Source organism: Epinephelus fuscoguttatus, linkage group LG13, assembly GCF_011397635.1.
Source record: "Epinephelus fuscoguttatus linkage group LG13, E.fuscoguttatus.final_Chr_v1".
Classification (NCBI taxonomy): Eukaryota; Metazoa; Chordata; class Actinopteri; order Perciformes; family Serranidae; genus Epinephelus; species Epinephelus fuscoguttatus.
The window spans coordinates 26,345,659-26,363,774 of NC_064764.1; the positions used below are offsets into that span (position 1 = coordinate 26,345,659).

An 18,116-nucleotide genomic window follows, 5' to 3' on the forward strand; every position below is an offset into this window, starting at 1 on the left:
TTTTAAACGTTTCTTCTTCTGCATCAGAGGCAAGTTAATGACTTGAAAAGCAAATAAGTCATGCAGATAAGTTTGTCATGTTGACAGAGGGAGAAGGCACAAACTCTATGATGTTTATCTGAGAAGATCCAGCCCTGTATCTGTATTTATATTAGAAGAACAAGAGAGGCACTTTATTCTAAAAAAAAGAAATAATGCATCTCCAATGTGCATTTTGATTGTTGCCATTGATATGTTGCATTTTTATACACACAACTTTACAGGCAGAGTTCTGTGTTGGTGTAACGCAGGAGAAGGACAGGCTTTGAGATGCTCTTGAGAAGATCTTTCACCAGAGGTTGAAACAAAAGCATTACAGCCGGTTTAGTTTCACACAGCAGGAACAACCAATCACTGATGAGAAGGTCTCAGTCTGGGCTGAGTTTCATTCAACATTACCATACATTGTCTCATAATCAAGCATGGAATACAGCTTATAATCATCATAATTGTGGACACTGAGAAAATGTTGAATGACATGAGAGATTCTTACATTATAAAGATCCTTGGTGATTAACTCTTCAAGTGAACAACTCTAAGCACTGTACACGTGTAAATGCACCCAATACGCCCTCAATGTGTCTTGAGATCCGTTCGCTCAGACCACATTTGAAAGTGGTCTGGGCCATCGGCTGATCTGTGAACGCTAATTTGTCCTGTGCAACACTGAAGGACCCCTACTCAGCTGACATTTTTGCTTATTCTACTCTGCGCTGGATAAGAAAACTTCCTGCTGTTGCTGTAACCCAGGTTAGACACAGCACTGAAGGATCATTGCCGGATCTTCTCCTGGCGAATGGTCAGTTCAATATCTACCTGGTTTGCACAAGCTAACACAGCAGCAGCGGTTAAACAGTCTCAACAAACAAAAAGACTCAACTCTATCGTTTAACCTGTTAAAAACCATTAGGTAAAGTTTGCTGAAGTGTGATACAAACACTTAGCCCTGTCACTGTGTGTGTGGTTGGACTCTCACCAACTGTCCCCATTGCAAAGCTCACACTCCCACAGCAGTAGTCTGGTGAACGAAATGATCGAGGCTACACATGCCAGAGGTGAACAAAGATACTTAGAACTGTCAACTTATGATCAGATCACCTAAGACGCAAACAGCATCTCTTTTGCATTATGATGCATCAATTAAATGCAGTAACTTAGGCTAATTTCAAATCAAGCATTGCGCATGCAAAGTCTCACAGAGGCATCTCGTCAGTTCATTTGTGAACAGACTAACGTGTGAACAACGCAACACCTTCAGCTTATCCAGATCGCTGTATCCAGCAAATTTGCAGGTTTTCTCTGCAATCCTTCAAACACACACAAATGTATTTACAAACACACCCAGACCCAGAATTGCACTGTCCTGTCAGGTAACACAAACACACAGAGCAACCACAGACCTAAATGTTGTCTGTGTTGTCTGGAAGGGTTATAATATAGTCGTCAAGCAGTTGCATTTTACGGAAACACTGACAAAACACTATTGTTTTCTCTTGCGCCCGTCCTTTCTGTCTAAAGTAGGACACTAAGATGGAAGCTTTTCAGGCCAAAAACTGACAAAAAGAGCAGCTGAAGTAAGAGACAGCCAAAATTTTAATTCCTCGCTTCATGTGGACCAATATAAAAAAAACAGAAGGTCATAAATCTCATGACACCGCCATTGCTGTCTTTATTATCGTCCATCAATTGGACAATTTGGCAGCGGCGGGTGGAAGTGCATGTCAAGGTCCGGCAAGTGAGACTAAAAGATTTGCTACGGGGTATCATCTCTGGCTCCGACCAACATTCCTCCACTTCTGGGGCTCCTAACCTCGCCACCTCCTTCTCTCCCTCCATCCTGCCATCACTCTCCACCTCCCACCTCCTTGTCAGACAAACGTATCCATTACGCCATGTCCATCCAAACCGCAAATGACATTTATGACTCACCACTTTCACGGTTAAACAGCTAAATTACACTTTCGCCACAACAATGCACCTCGGGGAAGAAACTAATCTCGAGGGTGAACATAAGCTGATCTTGGTGTAGTTAAAGTGCGGAAAATATTAGCGTGGGACAAAAGACGTGGCTTTTGTGTGAGAAGTAAAATGCAGTTGTGACAGATCAATGAAATGCCCTCTCAATGAAGTTTAGACCACAGGGAATCGAAAAGGGTTTTACCGTGCTTAACCACGATTTAATCCGCTCTTCTCTTGGCACAGGCAGAGAACACACACAGAGAAACACACACACACAGGCAGAAAGTGGGGCATACCTGCCACACTGCTTGAGTATCAGGGTCAGGGGAGAATTATCTTTGCCACCCAGAGACGCCTGTCAAAATACGGGGACACTAACACAATCACAGCTCTTCCAAATGTAGGCATTTTTACAACACTGGGGGACAGGCGTTGGGCAGGTTGTGCCTTCCCAGGGTGCGCTGCTTGGTTGGTGGCCTGTCAGAGTAGCAGAGTCAGCTGCTGTCTCTGCAGGGGGGTGTCATTGCGAGGAGGCTGGGGTAAAGGATCAGACTTAGAACAAACTACAAGCAGTCTTGTCGGCACTTTGGGCAGCAACAAATCAAGTCTTGATAATGATTCTTAGCTTTCACCATACACACATTCCTCGGGCTGTACGGGGATTAACAGCTCTCAGTGACGCTTCCTCTGTATTGGAGTTGGGTTCATCCTCCCTGGGGGGTTCGCTCTGTCCCAGGGCATCATGGCCAAGTCGGCAGCACACAGAGGCTCGTGTTTCCCACCAGCTACCATCTTTCCCAATCCTTCCATCCAACATCCCACACACAAACTCTCACTCCAGGAATCTGCTAATCTGCCTTACCTCCTCCTCCCCCTCCTCCTCCTCCTCTAGGAATTACTAATGACTCATTCTGACCAGATTAAATGACCGCCAAGGGAGAAAAATTCAATTCTGTTTAAACAGTGGGGAAATATACTCAGGATCAGATGCTACAGTGGAAATATTGGGAGCAAAGGTCTTCATACATCTAAATATTATCTGTTTGGTTTATCCTTTAACAGAGCACAAAGGGTAAAAGCAATCTTACTTCATCTTTTCATTATCACCTATCTGAAGTCAGCCTGACCAATGCCAGGCTCAGGGTTATCACGTCTGTGTGTGCTTGCATGCATCGGTAGTTGACCATGAATTGCTTATGCTGTATATTCACTCCTGGCCTTAGTTTAGGAGCACTGATTGTGAGGGAGCCCAAACAGAACATTCTGATACTCAGTTAGCGCCACGTCTCTGTGTATTTGGAGACATAGAAAAGATAAACACACTGAGGTGCCCTGTGGACATCAGACAAACACTGATATCTCCTACAGGATTCGCATTTACTGTATGAATGTGCAGGATACAAAAGCAAGAGGACATTAAAGGTCCAGTGTGTAAGACTCTCGGGATTAAGTGGCATATAGCAGTGAGGATTGCAGATTGCAACTAGCTGATTCTTCTCCCAGAATTCCTTCAGTGTTTGTTGTCCAGTCGGCTTTTGGTGGGAGCTGAATTATCCGCAGAGATCTCTTCGTCTCCAAAATGAATGGACCAGATGATTAAATCTGGTAAAAACACTGAACAAAGCAGTTTCATGTTACAAATCAGTTTTTCTCCTCCGCTGTTTGGCTCATCAGAGATGGGCACCAGGCCAGCACCTGCTGATGCGTGCACCATTTTCTTTTTCTGATAACTTAAGGTCCAGATGTTAAGGAGGTTTTTACCTGGAGCTGAATTATTTGCAGAGGTCTCTTCCTCTCCTAAACAAATAGGCCCCGTACTGGTAAAAACGAGCCCGGTCTCACTCCGAATCGTCGAAATCCGACGCTTGGGCAGTGGCTTGCGGCATCGGAAATCAACAACAAAAGGCATCGATTAACGGCGGCATGATATGTGGCCGGTTGCTGTTATAGTTAAATGGCGCCCAACAAAAGTTAAGGTGGCGAAAGTCCAACCGGGGCAGGCAGGAGGGGTGGTGAATGGGTTCAGCAAACACCAACTTTCACCCGAGAGAGTGGTGTTCGCATCCCTTAAGAATCTAAAGCCAAACCCTGTTCTTTTTTCCTAAACTCAACACGTATGTTTGTTGTTGAAGGAGAAGAAAAGTCGATTTGCAGTGTTGTATCGACATAGTGCATTTACTTTTAAAGACACTGTATGGCGTCCCAGAATACCAACAACCAACGTACCCAGGGTACCTTGCAAGTCGTATGTGAATGTGGAAAGTCCATGACCAAACGTTGGTATGTGACAAGGTCAGAGTGAGAATGTGCTGTAAAAACATCAAAAGAATTTGTATTTGTGCAACACTGCTCATGATGGAGGGGCTGCTAACTACAGTGGCTGATGCAAAAATGTGAATAGCCCTATCTAGAGCCAGCGTTTGGTTTGTCCGTTCTGGGCTACTGTCAAAACACGCTGACGCAACATGGCAATCTCTGTGGATGAGGACCTGCTCCCTAGGTGGATATAAACAGCTCATTCTAAGGTAACGGAAACAGATTCTTAATTTCAGGTGATCATAAACTAAACAAAACACACGTATCATATTCCATTTCTGCCATTATATCTCCCTAAAACCTACACACTGGACCTTTAGGGGAAGAAATAAATACGACTGCATTTTCAGCCAAGTATCTGTGTCATTGTTCTGGATATAACTGATGAGGAAAGCCCCTCTCTGTTTACTGTGCAGCTTTGGATGGATGACAGGATCACAAACTTCCTGCGTTGGACCTCCCATGGGTAGATGGGAAAAATATACAACTCCCAACAATAAATCCAGAATGTTGCATTATACTCTGATTTCATTGGTTTCATCGGATCAGTGACAAGATGTTCAGCCAGATATACACCTCCTCACCCATCCTCTCCTCTGTCCAGATGTCCTATGTCTGTCTCGTGTTTGTGCGTCTAAAACCAGAAAGGAAGTGGATAAAGTTCCCTCTGCTGCTTTGTTTAATCTGATACGTTGGCTCTCAACATGATACACTTCTATCCTACATAGCTCCCTGAATCAAAGCTGCGTCTGCGTGGAGAAATGCTTGTTATTGTAAATAATAAAGTGAGTAATGATTTTGACGTCAAAGCTAGTTTGACGTCTGCTTAGTTTGGGGCCAACCCAAGCTAGAAATGGATGATTGTAACCAGTCTTGTGAATGCTTTCACCCAAACTGATTTTTTTGGCACTTTATGATGACAGCTCACAGCTACAATCCATCACAGCTGCAAATATATGGTATCCTTAAAACACCCCGGATGATGGAGAAACTCCCCACATGATAATACCAGGCTCCCATGAGAGGTGTCAATTTTCTCTGAAACATCACACATTGCTCCATTGTGCAATAACACTAACAGATTAACAGCCTGTTCATCCTCATCTTCACACACGATACAATGTTTTCCTCCCCCTCACCTGGATTTCTGCCTTTCTTGTGTGAGAGATGTTTCCGCTGCAAACTCCACCCACGCTTCACAATACAGCACTACATCTGTCAAGCCTTTCAGCGGAGGGTGGCTGTGGTTATATACATTTCAAGCAGTGACCTGATGAGGACCAACATCATGAACATAACAAACCTTCAAACTCTTGCTGTTCTTATGGGAGCACTGAAGCACCAGCTTTTCTTTAGGGGGTAATAGGGGTATAATAGGGGTGGGAATCACCAAAGGCCCCTCAATATGATATTATCACAATACAATATTATCATGATTTAAGACCTATTGCGGGGTATTGCGATAAACTACACTGCAACTGATTATATTATTCTGGTAGGCGACCAAAAGTTGAATTTTTATTTGATAATTTTTGTAATAGAAAATCGATACTTGGCGTCCATGTGATGAAAATATTGCGATACTACGCTGAGGTGGGTAACTGATGATTATTTGTCAAAACTCTTATTGTGTAAATATTTTGTAAAAGCACCAATAGTCATCCCTAAAATATCATCACAATAGGGATGCAAAGGTATGAGATTTTCACGGTACAATAACCATCTCAGAAAATATCACAGTATGCAGTATTCATTATTATTATTATAATTACCTGTTGCAATGGCCCCTAGAGGAATGAAAACAGATGGTGTTTGGTTGAAACTTGAAACATTTTTTTATTACAAGTATGTGTAATAAGTCTGACAAGTGGTCGAGGAGGAACAGAGAGGTGCATGTGCAGATGAGACCATGCATGAGGAAATGAACATGGTATGATAATCAATTTTCATACCATGGTGCAGGGTTTCATGGTGTACTGCAGCAACATTACGTCACACTATCGATATTGGAGTATTTGGTCAAAATATCGTGGCATTTTATTTTCTCCATCGCCCTGCACTAGTTAGAAAGGTACATAGCTATCTCTAAGGTTTATAGTGAAGTTCCTTAGTAAATTAAGAGAAGACTTTTACTGCAATTTTCTTGCTTATTATCTCATGTATTTCATTTTTAATGCACAGCTTTGCATGATAGGGGCCTATATCACCAGACACAGGATAATCTGATGAATGGGGCAGTTATATCTATTCTGGACTGTGGTCAGACATCCATGCAACCTCAAGAGCATAAAAAGTTTGTCTCTATTCTAAAGAGACACTTTCATGAAAAGTTTATCGGATTATCTAAACATACCAATGATTAACTTCATACACATCTCAGTCTCACTCATTACCTCACCACACTTCTCTGTCACACACACACACACACACACACACACACACTGCAGCTACTGTAAGGACTCTGCCCCACCCTCTCCCTCTCCCTTTCTCTCTCTTCTCCTCTCCAGCAGAAGTGGAGGAGGCTGGACTGGGAGTAGATTCAACTCACAAGTATTCAGAACTGTCTCAGAGGCAAACACACAACAAGTGGTTGAAATAAAAACACTACAGTGCTAAAAAAACAAACCAATAAAACATTTAAAAGCAAAAATCTGGAGTAAAAAAACGCGCGTCTTGGTGACACTGAAACACTGAAATGTGTCTATTTTTAGGACTAAAGCTCTGATCACAGATAAAAAGGTAATGATTTGTTTAAACAGGCTGAGTTTGTCACAGAAAACAGCTGATTTCGCACAGATCATAGACTGCATGTGTGCGTGAGATGCCTAAATACACGGAGAACGTCTTAACTCATCCTCAGCTGCACACTGAAAGTCGCGTGCATTTACTTCATCAAATAAAGTTAATGTGAAACTTGTTTGCAAAAGTATACTTTTAAGCTCCCCATAATGTTTAAGATGCTTCATCCACTTACCTCAGCCCCCGTCAGGTCTACACTTGAGTAGAGAGCCGCCAGCAGTAACAAGGCGCCGGACTGTAACAGCATCGTGGCGGTGCGCAGTGGAAACGGTGTGCGCTACAGTGCAGAGTGCCCGCAAACAGCCACCTGTTGGCCGCTTCTTGTCCTCTTCCTTCAGGTAACTCTTGAGCTTATCAGCAGAGCACGGGCAGCACGTTTGGCCGCATCTTTGTCCGAGACGATCTGAGGTTCTGATCAATGCAACTTGGTCTTGTTTCTCCTGCACCACACCCCCCTCCCCAAAACGACCACCCTCGCCCATGCAAACGGGCTCAACCTTGCTGTTAGAAACACTTTGACTTTTCTCGGTAAGGAGAGGGACTACTCGGCACTTTGGTGTGTTTTCTGTGAGAATATTTGAGCAGGTTTTGGTGCTACAGGTGTCTGTTTTGAAACTTTTCAGCCCGGGTATCCGCGCGCATCCAGTGCCCCGTGATATCCACTTCCTTCACCTTACCGCTCAACGCAAGCCTGGGGTGACTGTAAGTAAAGTCTTTTATCAAAGTGAGGGCATATTTATGACATATATGTGACAAATAGTTTATCAGTGCAGCTGAGCCATGAGGGTGGCTTCATCCGGAGCACCTTATGAAGAGCTTCGCAACATATTACATAAATTAATAAAGTTGCGCATCTCTTTAGACACTAACCAGGTGGGTCAGATGAATGGACTGATGTGCAGATAGTGATTGTTAACTTTAAGGGTGTCGGTGTGCTTCAGGTGGGGTAGTCATGCTGTAGAAGTGTCTCTACAAGTCAAACAGCGGAGTGGAACTGAAGTTTGCGGTGCGCATGAGTCGGACCATGCAAGGACAACACAACAGAGGACTGAAGGATCTGAGGTGAGCGCAACCCTTCACCGCAAACCACAAGATTCATTGATAAACAGCAGTATTAACGCTGTCATTCTCCCTGACTACACACAGGCTGCTGCTTCTGTTCCTCTCCATTGCCATCCTCGCCTCAGCAGTGCACGCGGTAAGTTTTCCCTCTCACGTGTTTTTGATTTGTGCTTGTAAACTTTCACTTGCATACCGCAGTTGATAATCGAGGTCTAAAATTGTACCTGATAGTGTCTCCGGGTTTGGCTTGCCTCAGTTGGAGCTGCTCTACAGTGCAAACACATGCAGGCTGAGGGAGTGTCTGGTTTGGGGAGTTCCTCCTGGAGGAGGGCTCTTGGCTTTGCATGCTGGTAAATAACGGCAAAGCCCAAAACAGTTTCTTGTGAAATGACTCATGTTGAAATTTTAGTGGTTTAAACTAGGACATTTGTTCTGTTTTTGATTTTTGCAAACAGAAAATAAACAGAAATGGAGTTTTCGTGGAGCTAGGGTAAAATATGTTGTGTTTTGTTTGACCCTTGACCTGGCAGAGATTGAGGGTTGGGGTCACGACCTCTTATGATAAGATGCTGAGCTTTATGAGTACAAATTTGTCATGGTGTGCTTCTATGACACAAAATAACTGAGGCAGGCATGCGCCGCATTCTTTTATGTTTGTGTGTCAGTCATTCAGTCTGTCAGTATTTAAAAAAACAAAGTTACATTATTACAAGGCAACAATAGACACATTTCAATCTGCATCTAAAGTTTTGGTGCATGATGGCACTAAAATTAATTTTTGACTATATGTTAACTGTGATGGTTGACCTGTCTTTGGCAATTTTTAAGAAACTCATTATTAATATTCAGATTACATATATTAGTGGAAAGCAACCAACAAATCTTGATTGACGCTTTGCTAAGTCCCGCCCCCGGATGCAGACTGGCCAATCCAGCTGTGCTCCATTGACTCTAATGCAGTCGTTTCAGATTTCCTTCATTTTCAGGCTGGTTTAGTGGATTTGGAGCTAAATGTTGTGCCTGGGGCACATCGTGTATTAATGATACTCGTTACCTGGAGAGGTTGGAAAAAGATATACGTTTCTTCCCTGTTCCAAAATCAAACCCTGCAAAGTGTAGGGTTAGCTAGCTAGCTACTGAAGATATAGCCTACTGAATGTATACACATGCTGCTTTTGCTTTTTAATGATTATAACAGTGAAAAAAGACCGACCCTGCTGTACAGGAACCAGTGAAGGGACACAGGGAAACTTTGCTCATATTCAACCAGCTGTGTGTCATCACAGTGTGTGCAGATGAACGTTGTTTGACTTCCCCCCGGAGATCCCTGCCGTCCCCCGTTCATCTGCACACACTGCGATGCCACACAGCTGGTTGAATATCAGTAAGTTTCCCTTTATATTCATTGTCTTGTGTGGCGATCAGATACAGATACAGATACAGAAAAACTTTATTTATCCCCGAAGGGCAGTTCAGTTCCTACAGTCCACCGACAACACATAAAAAGCAGTGATGTGGTGGTTCACTTTTACACTGTGATCTGTAGCCTATAGTTCGGCTTTAGCTTCTAACTATCTTTGTCTTTTTAACCTGTTGTTGCTGCTGAGTCAGTTTGACATCCTGGATATATCCTTCAAACACAGACTGTAGACCCCTCTGTCTGCTTCTCTCTGGAATCAGTTTCATTTTTCCAAAAATATGGGAGTGTTCAGGGAGTGCAGTTAGTTACAGTGTGGGCTCCACGCTTACTGCGACAGCTTGCTTGACTAGCACAAAGGGGCAGAGCTTAGCGAAAGGTCAGTTTTCATAACATGAATTCAAAAGCTGTCAGAAGTATCATATTCATTATTTGGGTTTGAAGGTCCTGTGTGTAGGATTTAGGGGGATATATTGGCAGAAATGGAATATAATGTCCAGAAATTTGTTTTCATTAGCATATAGTCACCTAAAACTAAGAACTGTTGTGTGTTCGTTACGCTAAAATGAGCTGTTTTGATATATATACAGAGCAGAACATCTTCCATGGAGACTGCCACGTTGTTCTACAAAAGCCCAGAACGGACAAGTGAAACACTGCCATTTGCTTTTTTGCAATGGCCGCTATAGCTCTCCTACATACCGATTCACGTGGTTGCAATCTACAACCCTTACCGCTAGTTGCCACTAAATCCTACACATTAGTCCTTTAAATGATTTTTTTCCCCAATTCTGTCTTCAAGCAATACTCGTGTGCCCATATCTACTGACTTATGCCTGAAGGATTCAAATATGTGACCAAAATTTCATTACATAAGGCTGAATAAAATGTCCCTGTATGATACATAAAGCAGCACTGTGATGTTGTATCCCTAAATACAAACTGAAGGAAAGATTCACCATCATGGGGTCCTACTGATAGGATCTGTCTCAGCGAGAGTTCAAAAGGCAGGTACCTGTGGCAGCCTAATATCCTGTCAACATGTCTTTGAGGGTGATGCTGAACCTTTTTCTGCCCCTTTGTTATAAATAATTCCTCTAGAGCTCTGTGGAAACTAGATTGGTGATTAGTTGATGTCACCAGTTAATCAACAGTGAGAGTAACCAAGTTTCCAACCAAATTTAGTGCACATTTAAAACAAACTGCCAATAATTTGTCAAAAGAAAATAAATGTGGTGTGGTGCATGTTTCCAACCACTGCTGTTATGTGAATATAAGGAGTTGATGAACAAGATAAACATCTGGTGATGCTAATTCTCTGATGGTGGGTACCATTAAGCCACTGCAGAAGATGAGAAGTGATTAAAATGGAGCCTGTGAAAGCTCAATCGAGCCAAAACAATGTTGACAGTGTGTGTAAGCTCCATTTATCAGTGATAAGTTTGTTTATTGTAAGATGGTATGACTTGCTACAATACAGAGAGAGCTATGTTTCAGTGTAATGTTGAAGAGGTTTTTAAATATGTGAGGTTGCTTTGTTCCTGTGTAGTTTGACCTACGCGAATCTTTATATTGGTCCCGTGTGGCTACTGTGCATACGTGACAGAGAACACAAAGTGCAGCCTTTATTGTGAAATGTTCAGTTTTAGCTAGGCAAAAAGCCTTCCTATTCACGTAAATGGATTATTGTTTTTCCTCATGTACATAAACACCTTCAATTGGATTTTTATATTAAAAGAATAAGAACAGAGATGTTTCATTAAATAATCTTTTACTGGGCCAAAGTAATACCCCATAAAAATTCATGAATTACTTGTTTTCCTTTCTCTCTCTTCACCTACTGACTTTGAGTGACCTACTTTATTTTTCCTTCCATCAAGCACGTACATGTGGGCTGATGAAAGGAGAGGAAAGTGCACACATGATGCTGAATCCATGTGTGCGCTCCTTAAGTGTTTGTGAGCATGCAGCATGTGAGTTTTATTTTGCTTTTCTGTTTGTTACAGACTGTGCGAGACGTCAGATGGCCAGTGGTTCTGTCAGACATTTGATATCATATTTATAGCTCTCAGATGGAAACTTATTTTATCAGTTGTAATGAAAAGGCCCATTGTGTCTTGCTTTTATCAGATTTGGTCCGGCCTCGATTAAAAGCGTGTGACACAGCTCAGCTCCTCTGTGTGTTGTGCAGCGTTGCTCCAAGGCGGCGATGCTGGAACACAGCGGTCTAATTTTAGTTTGGCACCACCCATGTGCTCTCTGAAGGCTGTTAACTGTCAATTGAGGAAACAGCTCGCATTGATGAAACAAACAGCCTGAGTCAGAGCAAAATAACTTCAGTGTCTGGATGTGACGTACAACCAGCATCTGACTTTTCGGTAGAACACCTCCATCTGTGCACATAAAAGAAGCTGATGAAAGGATGATAAGGAGTCAGTTTCAGCAGTTATGAGCTGTGGGTAATGAAGCGGTCAAAGAGTGGATTTTATATGTGAAAAAAGGTGATGGAAGCAGTGACCAATCAAACACCACTCTGAAGTTTCCCATCTAGAACAGCAAATATGTTTCTGTTTAATATCAAATCCAAATCTGACCCACGGGACTGTTTCAGTTCTTTGAACCAGACCCCAGCCTCCGTGTTTCCCACCATCCATCTCAACATGATGTTGTACATTTGGAATTCCCCTTTCTATTGAGAATGTAGCTCTCAAGATATTTTGCACGTGAGACATAATTTGTTATATTCAGAAATTTCACGTTTCTTTCCCTTCGTAAACAAGCGTTTCTCCTCAGGGTGCAGACTGACTCAATCTGTCAGCGCACTGTCAGTTGTGAGAGCCTCTGTGATCAGGACTAGAAAAGTATTGCGTGTTGTCTAAGCACATCAGGAGGCAAATGTGTTTATGCTTGTTTTCTGAATGACCACACTTGGAGGCCACCCGTTATGGATAGAGGGGAGTTGCAGTAATCATTTAATTATGGGGATAGTGGCACACATTTTCAGACAGTCTTTGCTGGAAAGCATTAAGAGTTGGACTCAGTTTTAAACATGAAAAGTGACAGAAATAGTTGTGAATAAGAATGAATGGAGGAAAGAAATGAGAATCGAGCCTTTAACCATGGCTCCTCTGTTACCTTTGCTTTGCCGGCAAATGGCAGCATGAAGTAGGTGTCAAATAGTCGGTTTGGGGAAAATTACGGAAATCGTTGGAAGCAACCTTCACAATTCCGATGTTGGAAAACTCTTAGGAGGAGGGCTGTTCCAAAGCTGTTGAACCATCCAACAAGCAGCTCTGACAGGGTACACAACGGGAGTGTGTCCACCAATTTTTGTAACTGAAACCAATAATCCAGAAAGAGTGTCCACTAGGGCTGCAACTAACAATTATTTTCATCATTGCTCAATGATGTGGTTGATTACTTTCTCGATTCATCTATCAATATCTGTGAAATGTGAGAGGAGAGTTGGTACGCTTTTTTGGGTTTCCACTGTGAAAAGTTGTGGATGGTACCCAGTACACAGATCTGGTACTAAAAGGTGGAGCTGTGAACACTGCAGTCTTTTGATTGGTCAATAGAGGACGCTCACTCTGCTCAGGGCTGAGTTGTGGCTGGTTTTGTAACCACTGGCAAGTTTTACGTTAGTAAACTATAACTATAAAACTAAAGGATGTTACTTTAGTTTTTACTGTCTCTCTTGGATGACATCCACTTGAGTGAAAGGATCTTCAAGTGTTTAAAAATATATATTAAATTCGCCCGGGTTATGTGAACTGCAAATATTCTAATCCTCACTCGGAGGAAATAAAGCGTTGTGGAGCGTCATTTCTGTGGGCTCCAGCAGCACTAAACCCCTGAGCTTGCCTGAAAAGGACTAAATGCACAAACTCGCTATTTTTAAATATCCCATGGAGAGATGACTCTCACTGCAGCCTGTTCTATTTTGTTCTGAAAATGTCAGCATGAAGCCTCGTTCTGTGGATGATAAACGAGGTGCAGACTGATAAAGGAGGAAATGCAGTGAGTGCTGGATGGAGCAGTGAGTGACAACAGCCCTGCCCACATGAAAGAGTACTGTTTGCAGTGGAAGGTTAAGCGGACCAAAGGTCTATGTACCATGTCTGAAGGGTTATTTTTGTTCCAAAGGTACTGTACTGAAAGTGTTTGGTGGAAACGGGGCTGAAGAGGAGGTGGGTATACTCTCCTGTATAGTCCAATGACATTTGGCTGATAGGTGGGTCGGTGGGCCAGAAAGAAGTGGGTGTACCCTGTATACCTTCGTATACCCTCCATTACACTACTGATGCTAGTGTTGGCGTCTAGTGTGATATTGTCTCCCCAGTTTGCAGACATTTTTGGTTTCTGTTTATCTTCCCAGAGTTAGCTGCTAACAGCTTCTAGCTGCTTGTTAAATCATGTGGAGGTGGGCCGCAATCATAACACATTGTCAGAACGTCACACCAATCCTGTTTGTACAAAACACAAGTATATTTAGTTGACTACCATGCATGACACAAAAGAAAAAATATTTGACAAACTGGTAACAACCATTATTTAGTAGTTTTGCTTAAAAACCACTGAAATTCAATGCTTAATTGTGCCTCACCCTGGCTTGTCATGACAAGCATTTAAACTGACCTTGAAGTGTAGCCATGTGGAACAGGTTTATATTTTGCCCGTAGTGTTGGAGCAACACTTTATACAAACCTTTAAAATCTACTTTGTTGGTTATACCTGTTTTGACTCTAAGATGCAACATTAGAGGGCTGTGGGGACAGTTTCTACAGTACTTTAGAGCAGTGGTTCCCAATTGGTCCAGCCATGGGGTCCAGATTTCTCCTTAGTCATTAGATCAAGGTCCACACAGTTTAATATGTTCAGCGTCATGCTTGCATTTGCGCCCAAAATAAAAGCTTGTGCTGTAAATTTGTTTTACTTCAAAAATAAAGTGTTTTTTACAAACTTGACACATTTAAAAGTCACTTGTGGTCCACACAGAATTACCCCGCAACCCACTTTTGGCCCGCGACCCACCAGTTGTGAGCCACTGCTTTAGAGGATCCTATTTTCTGGATTTCCTGTCCCACATTCTACATAGAGTGTAGTGGGAAAATTGATCAAAAGAGCAAAAACATGATTCTGTGCAAGAATGCATGTACAACCCTCCGTCGCACACACACAAACCTTGCACACTGTTTATCAGTGTCCGCTGGCGGAGGAAGGAAGGCTCTTGAGGCAGTAATGTTTACAGGATGTTTCGTATAGGACCCTTCGAGAGGCTCTGACTCTCGTGTGTTTGAGAATATATTTCAATATGTGTTTGAGCACGGTGGAATGAGGGGATGATGCTGGCAGAGGCTGTCTGAGTTGTGGGAATTGGGTCTGTTACCACGGAAGAGACGTTTCTGGCTACAGATTCCTACAGTACCTGGAAGCCCTGCAGCAACATCTGCTTTAGTAATTACCAGCTAAGTAGATGATTGTGATAAATGTTGTTTCTGCATGTGCCTTTTTGGCGCGGTCCCACTTTGCAACCACGCGGTCAAACTAAATCAAACTGCGTAGGTTGTGAATATCCATAGGAGAATAGGAAAAAGATGCAAACTATGGAAATGCAGTTACACAGCAGGGGGAAGTTTAAAAGCCTGTGTCTGAATGTGAATGACTGCTGTGTGATGGGGTCACCTGATGGAAAGCAGACACGTGACTGACCTATCAAGTGTGATTGTTTTATGGTGGAAGAAGACGTGTGTCCGGGGCGAGGGTGAAGATGTCTGCCTGTGATAAGGATAGAAAAATGGCCAGCACATCCCCTGCCAAAGTAGTGGCTGTGATATAGAGAGTGCCTGTGGTAACAATCAGGGGAAGAGCCCATTGTGCTGTGCTGCAGGAAGCCGCAGCATCGGATGAGAAGCCCATGTGTGGGGCTTCCCTGTCACCAGTGTGCACAAGCATGGATGTGTGTGTTGGCTTGCATGTGATGGCATGCATTTTCCACCGCGGTGTTTCCCTCAGCTCAGAGAACCCTCTGACCTTTCCGCATTTTTACTGCGTATCGTTTGTGTGGATGCACGTGCACGCGGCTCACATGTGAGAGGATGTACAGTATGTGTGTCTTTTGTTTGCTTAAGTATTGTTTCCTCAGGAACAGCTGTTTAAAATGAGACTTTGTGGTGCTGATTATTTGATTAGTCTCTGCGGTTCGGCATTGTGATGGCGAGGAAAGGCCTGGTGAGCTTGGCTGTTTGCCCCCATTGGTGTACAATTTGCCTCCTTAAACAAGCACACATGTACAGTCATGCACAGCATTGAAAGCGGGGGATTTAAAGGGCAGTACGTCTACATGGGATCTGTTTGGATTTTCATGTGGGGCACTGAAAAATGTCTAGAATTAGTCAGCCAATTTGCTCTCCCTCGTTAGCAGGATGTGTTAGTGTGTGTGCGCCCTAATTTTCTTTCTCGCACGTGCAGAGAGTGTGGGCTGTGTTTATCTGTGGGCTTAGTCGAGTTCAGTTTTATGGGAAACATCCTGAGTGCAGAATTGTGTGAAGAGAAAATAGATTATCCAGAGAAGCTCTAACAGGAAAAGGAAACGGGGAGGAGTTAAATGTGTCAAGAGTTTCTTTACAACCCTCACGGACCCCACAGAGTTCGACTGCTCCAGAGTTTAATGAATTGTATGTTCACAATGTGAACTCGGTTTCGTTCATACTGTGCATGAAGTGGCATGAGAAAGACAAGGGATTGTATGTGTGATGTGTAAGAGCATGACGGCAGTCTCAACTTCTGTATTTGGCAATCTGCTCTGAATCTGCTCTGGTCTCATTCCAGATACCTCCAAGTGTTCACACACTTTAAGTACACTCTGTAGGATTAACTTTAAATATACTAAACCCATGGACTGTTTATAAAGCATATACAGTCTATATTTTATCTCTAAAGTATTCATGTGTGCCTGTCAGTGGATGTTTGACGTCCCCTGTGTGCTGTGTGGTCTCTGAACATAGATCCATGCCTTAATGTACTGCATTGCCTTCGATCACATTACTGCACCTTTGCAGTCCTTCCAGAGACCCAACAGCACTGTGCAGTCTGGGAAAGTTTCAGATGAAATAAAAACAGGTTGTCTGCTAATCTACACACAGACATAAAGTATACATGTGCATTCAGTGTACTGAAGCCTGTATATTCAGCTTGTACTGAACCAGTCTTCATTAATCCTTTTGCTGGCACAAAACATGTTATTATTTAGACATTGAAATGATGTGAAAATATTTAAAAGTTCAATATCCCTGGGCGCAGGGAGGTAGGGCCAGTGGTTTGATTGTGGATAATCACCTCCATGCTTCATTTTCATTCCCATTCGTGTGTGACAGCCAGCAGTACCTAACCACGCATGTACCACTGCCCCGGTACAATACATACTGTACACTGTGTGTGCAGACACACACACACACACACGCACACACATTCAAACTCTGTCTTTCACACAGACATAGTACTTGTAGGTGGTTTACTTTCATTTTTTAATGGTGTATTTACCTAGCAATGTACATCTTGGGAGTACTGTATCTGCTAGGGTTGGGCAATATGACAGTACAAGATTATATCATACAGTTTATCTCTAACTCTCACGTGGTGAAACAAATGGCCTTTATTATCAATAAATCTGCTGGTTATTTTCACAATAAATCAATTGCAAAACTTGGTCTATGATCCCTATAAACAGATATCTGTAGGCAACAGGGAAGATTTTGGTGTTGTTCTGGTTTCCGTTTGTAGTCTGACGGACATATACATGGAACATGGTCGTGGCGCGCACGTCTGCGGCAGCATGTCTGTAGCAGAGCACAATAATTTGCCCATTATAGTCAACTGAAGCTGTTGCAATGACCAAGGCAGCGGTGCTTGCCTGCCAGCCTTGTCTGTTTTTACATTTCACATCAAAATAAGTCAGTACATACTGTTGTTAAAACAATACAGTTTATTAATTCACTACCAGTTAATATAATCTATACACTCTCAAACCTTCCATAACCAACAGCATTATCACTTGGCACAACTCAATGGACATTGTGAAGCTGGCAGCAACCACACTCTACAGAGACGGAGTCAGTGTAGCAGGTAAAAAAAAAACCCTTTCCGCTCTACCTACGTGACACACCGCGTCTGTACCCTGTGTATTTCGATTGTGATGAGCAGTATTGACCAGTTCCATTTGAGTGGGCTTTGGTTGCCTGCACGTAAACAGTCTGAAATGTTGCTTGGACCTGTCTCAAGTTGCTGATCTAACTGTAAACAGTAACCAGCACATGGAGAAGAAAATCCCCTAAAATAGTGACCTTTGACCCCAGAGGATTATTGTTGTCAGACCCATAGCCAGTGGGTTCCAAGAAAAACAAATGCAGCAAATCCTCACAATTGAGAAGTTGGAATAAGTGAATCTTTAGTATTTTTGCTTCAAAAAACTGACTTAAAAATAATCAATACATCAATCAAATAGTTGCCAATTGTCTTTATGTTG

The 18,116-nt window shown here is 42.7% G+C and overlaps 2 protein-coding genes across 4 annotated transcripts in view; one reads left to right on the top strand and one right to left on the bottom strand.

Moving 5' to 3' along the window:
* col4a1 (collagen, type IV, alpha 1) overlaps positions 1-7,516 on the bottom strand; it is a 52,825-nt gene extending 45,309 nt beyond the window's left edge. The window contains exon 1 of the mRNA XM_049594737.1: positions 7,289-7,516. Coding sequence (XP_049450694.1) covers positions 7,289-7,360 — 72 coding nt within the window. The 5' untranslated portion in view covers positions 7,361-7,516. The remainder of the gene's footprint in view (positions 1-7,288) is intronic.
* Positions 7,515-18,116, top strand: part of col4a2 (collagen, type IV, alpha 2) — a 93,025-nt gene continuing 82,423 nt past the window's right edge. For 2 of the 3 annotated variants that reach the window (XM_049594734.1, XM_049594736.1), the window contains exons 1-3: positions 7,632-7,815; positions 8,055-8,175; positions 8,260-8,311. In XM_049594734.1, coding sequence (XP_049450691.1) covers positions 8,126-8,175; positions 8,260-8,311 — 102 coding nt within the window. In that variant the 5' untranslated portion in view covers positions 7,632-7,815; positions 8,055-8,125. Of the gene's footprint in view, positions 7,816-8,054; positions 8,176-8,259; positions 8,312-18,116 lie in introns of all 3 variants that reach the window. The other variant, XM_049594735.1, reaches the window with a different exon arrangement.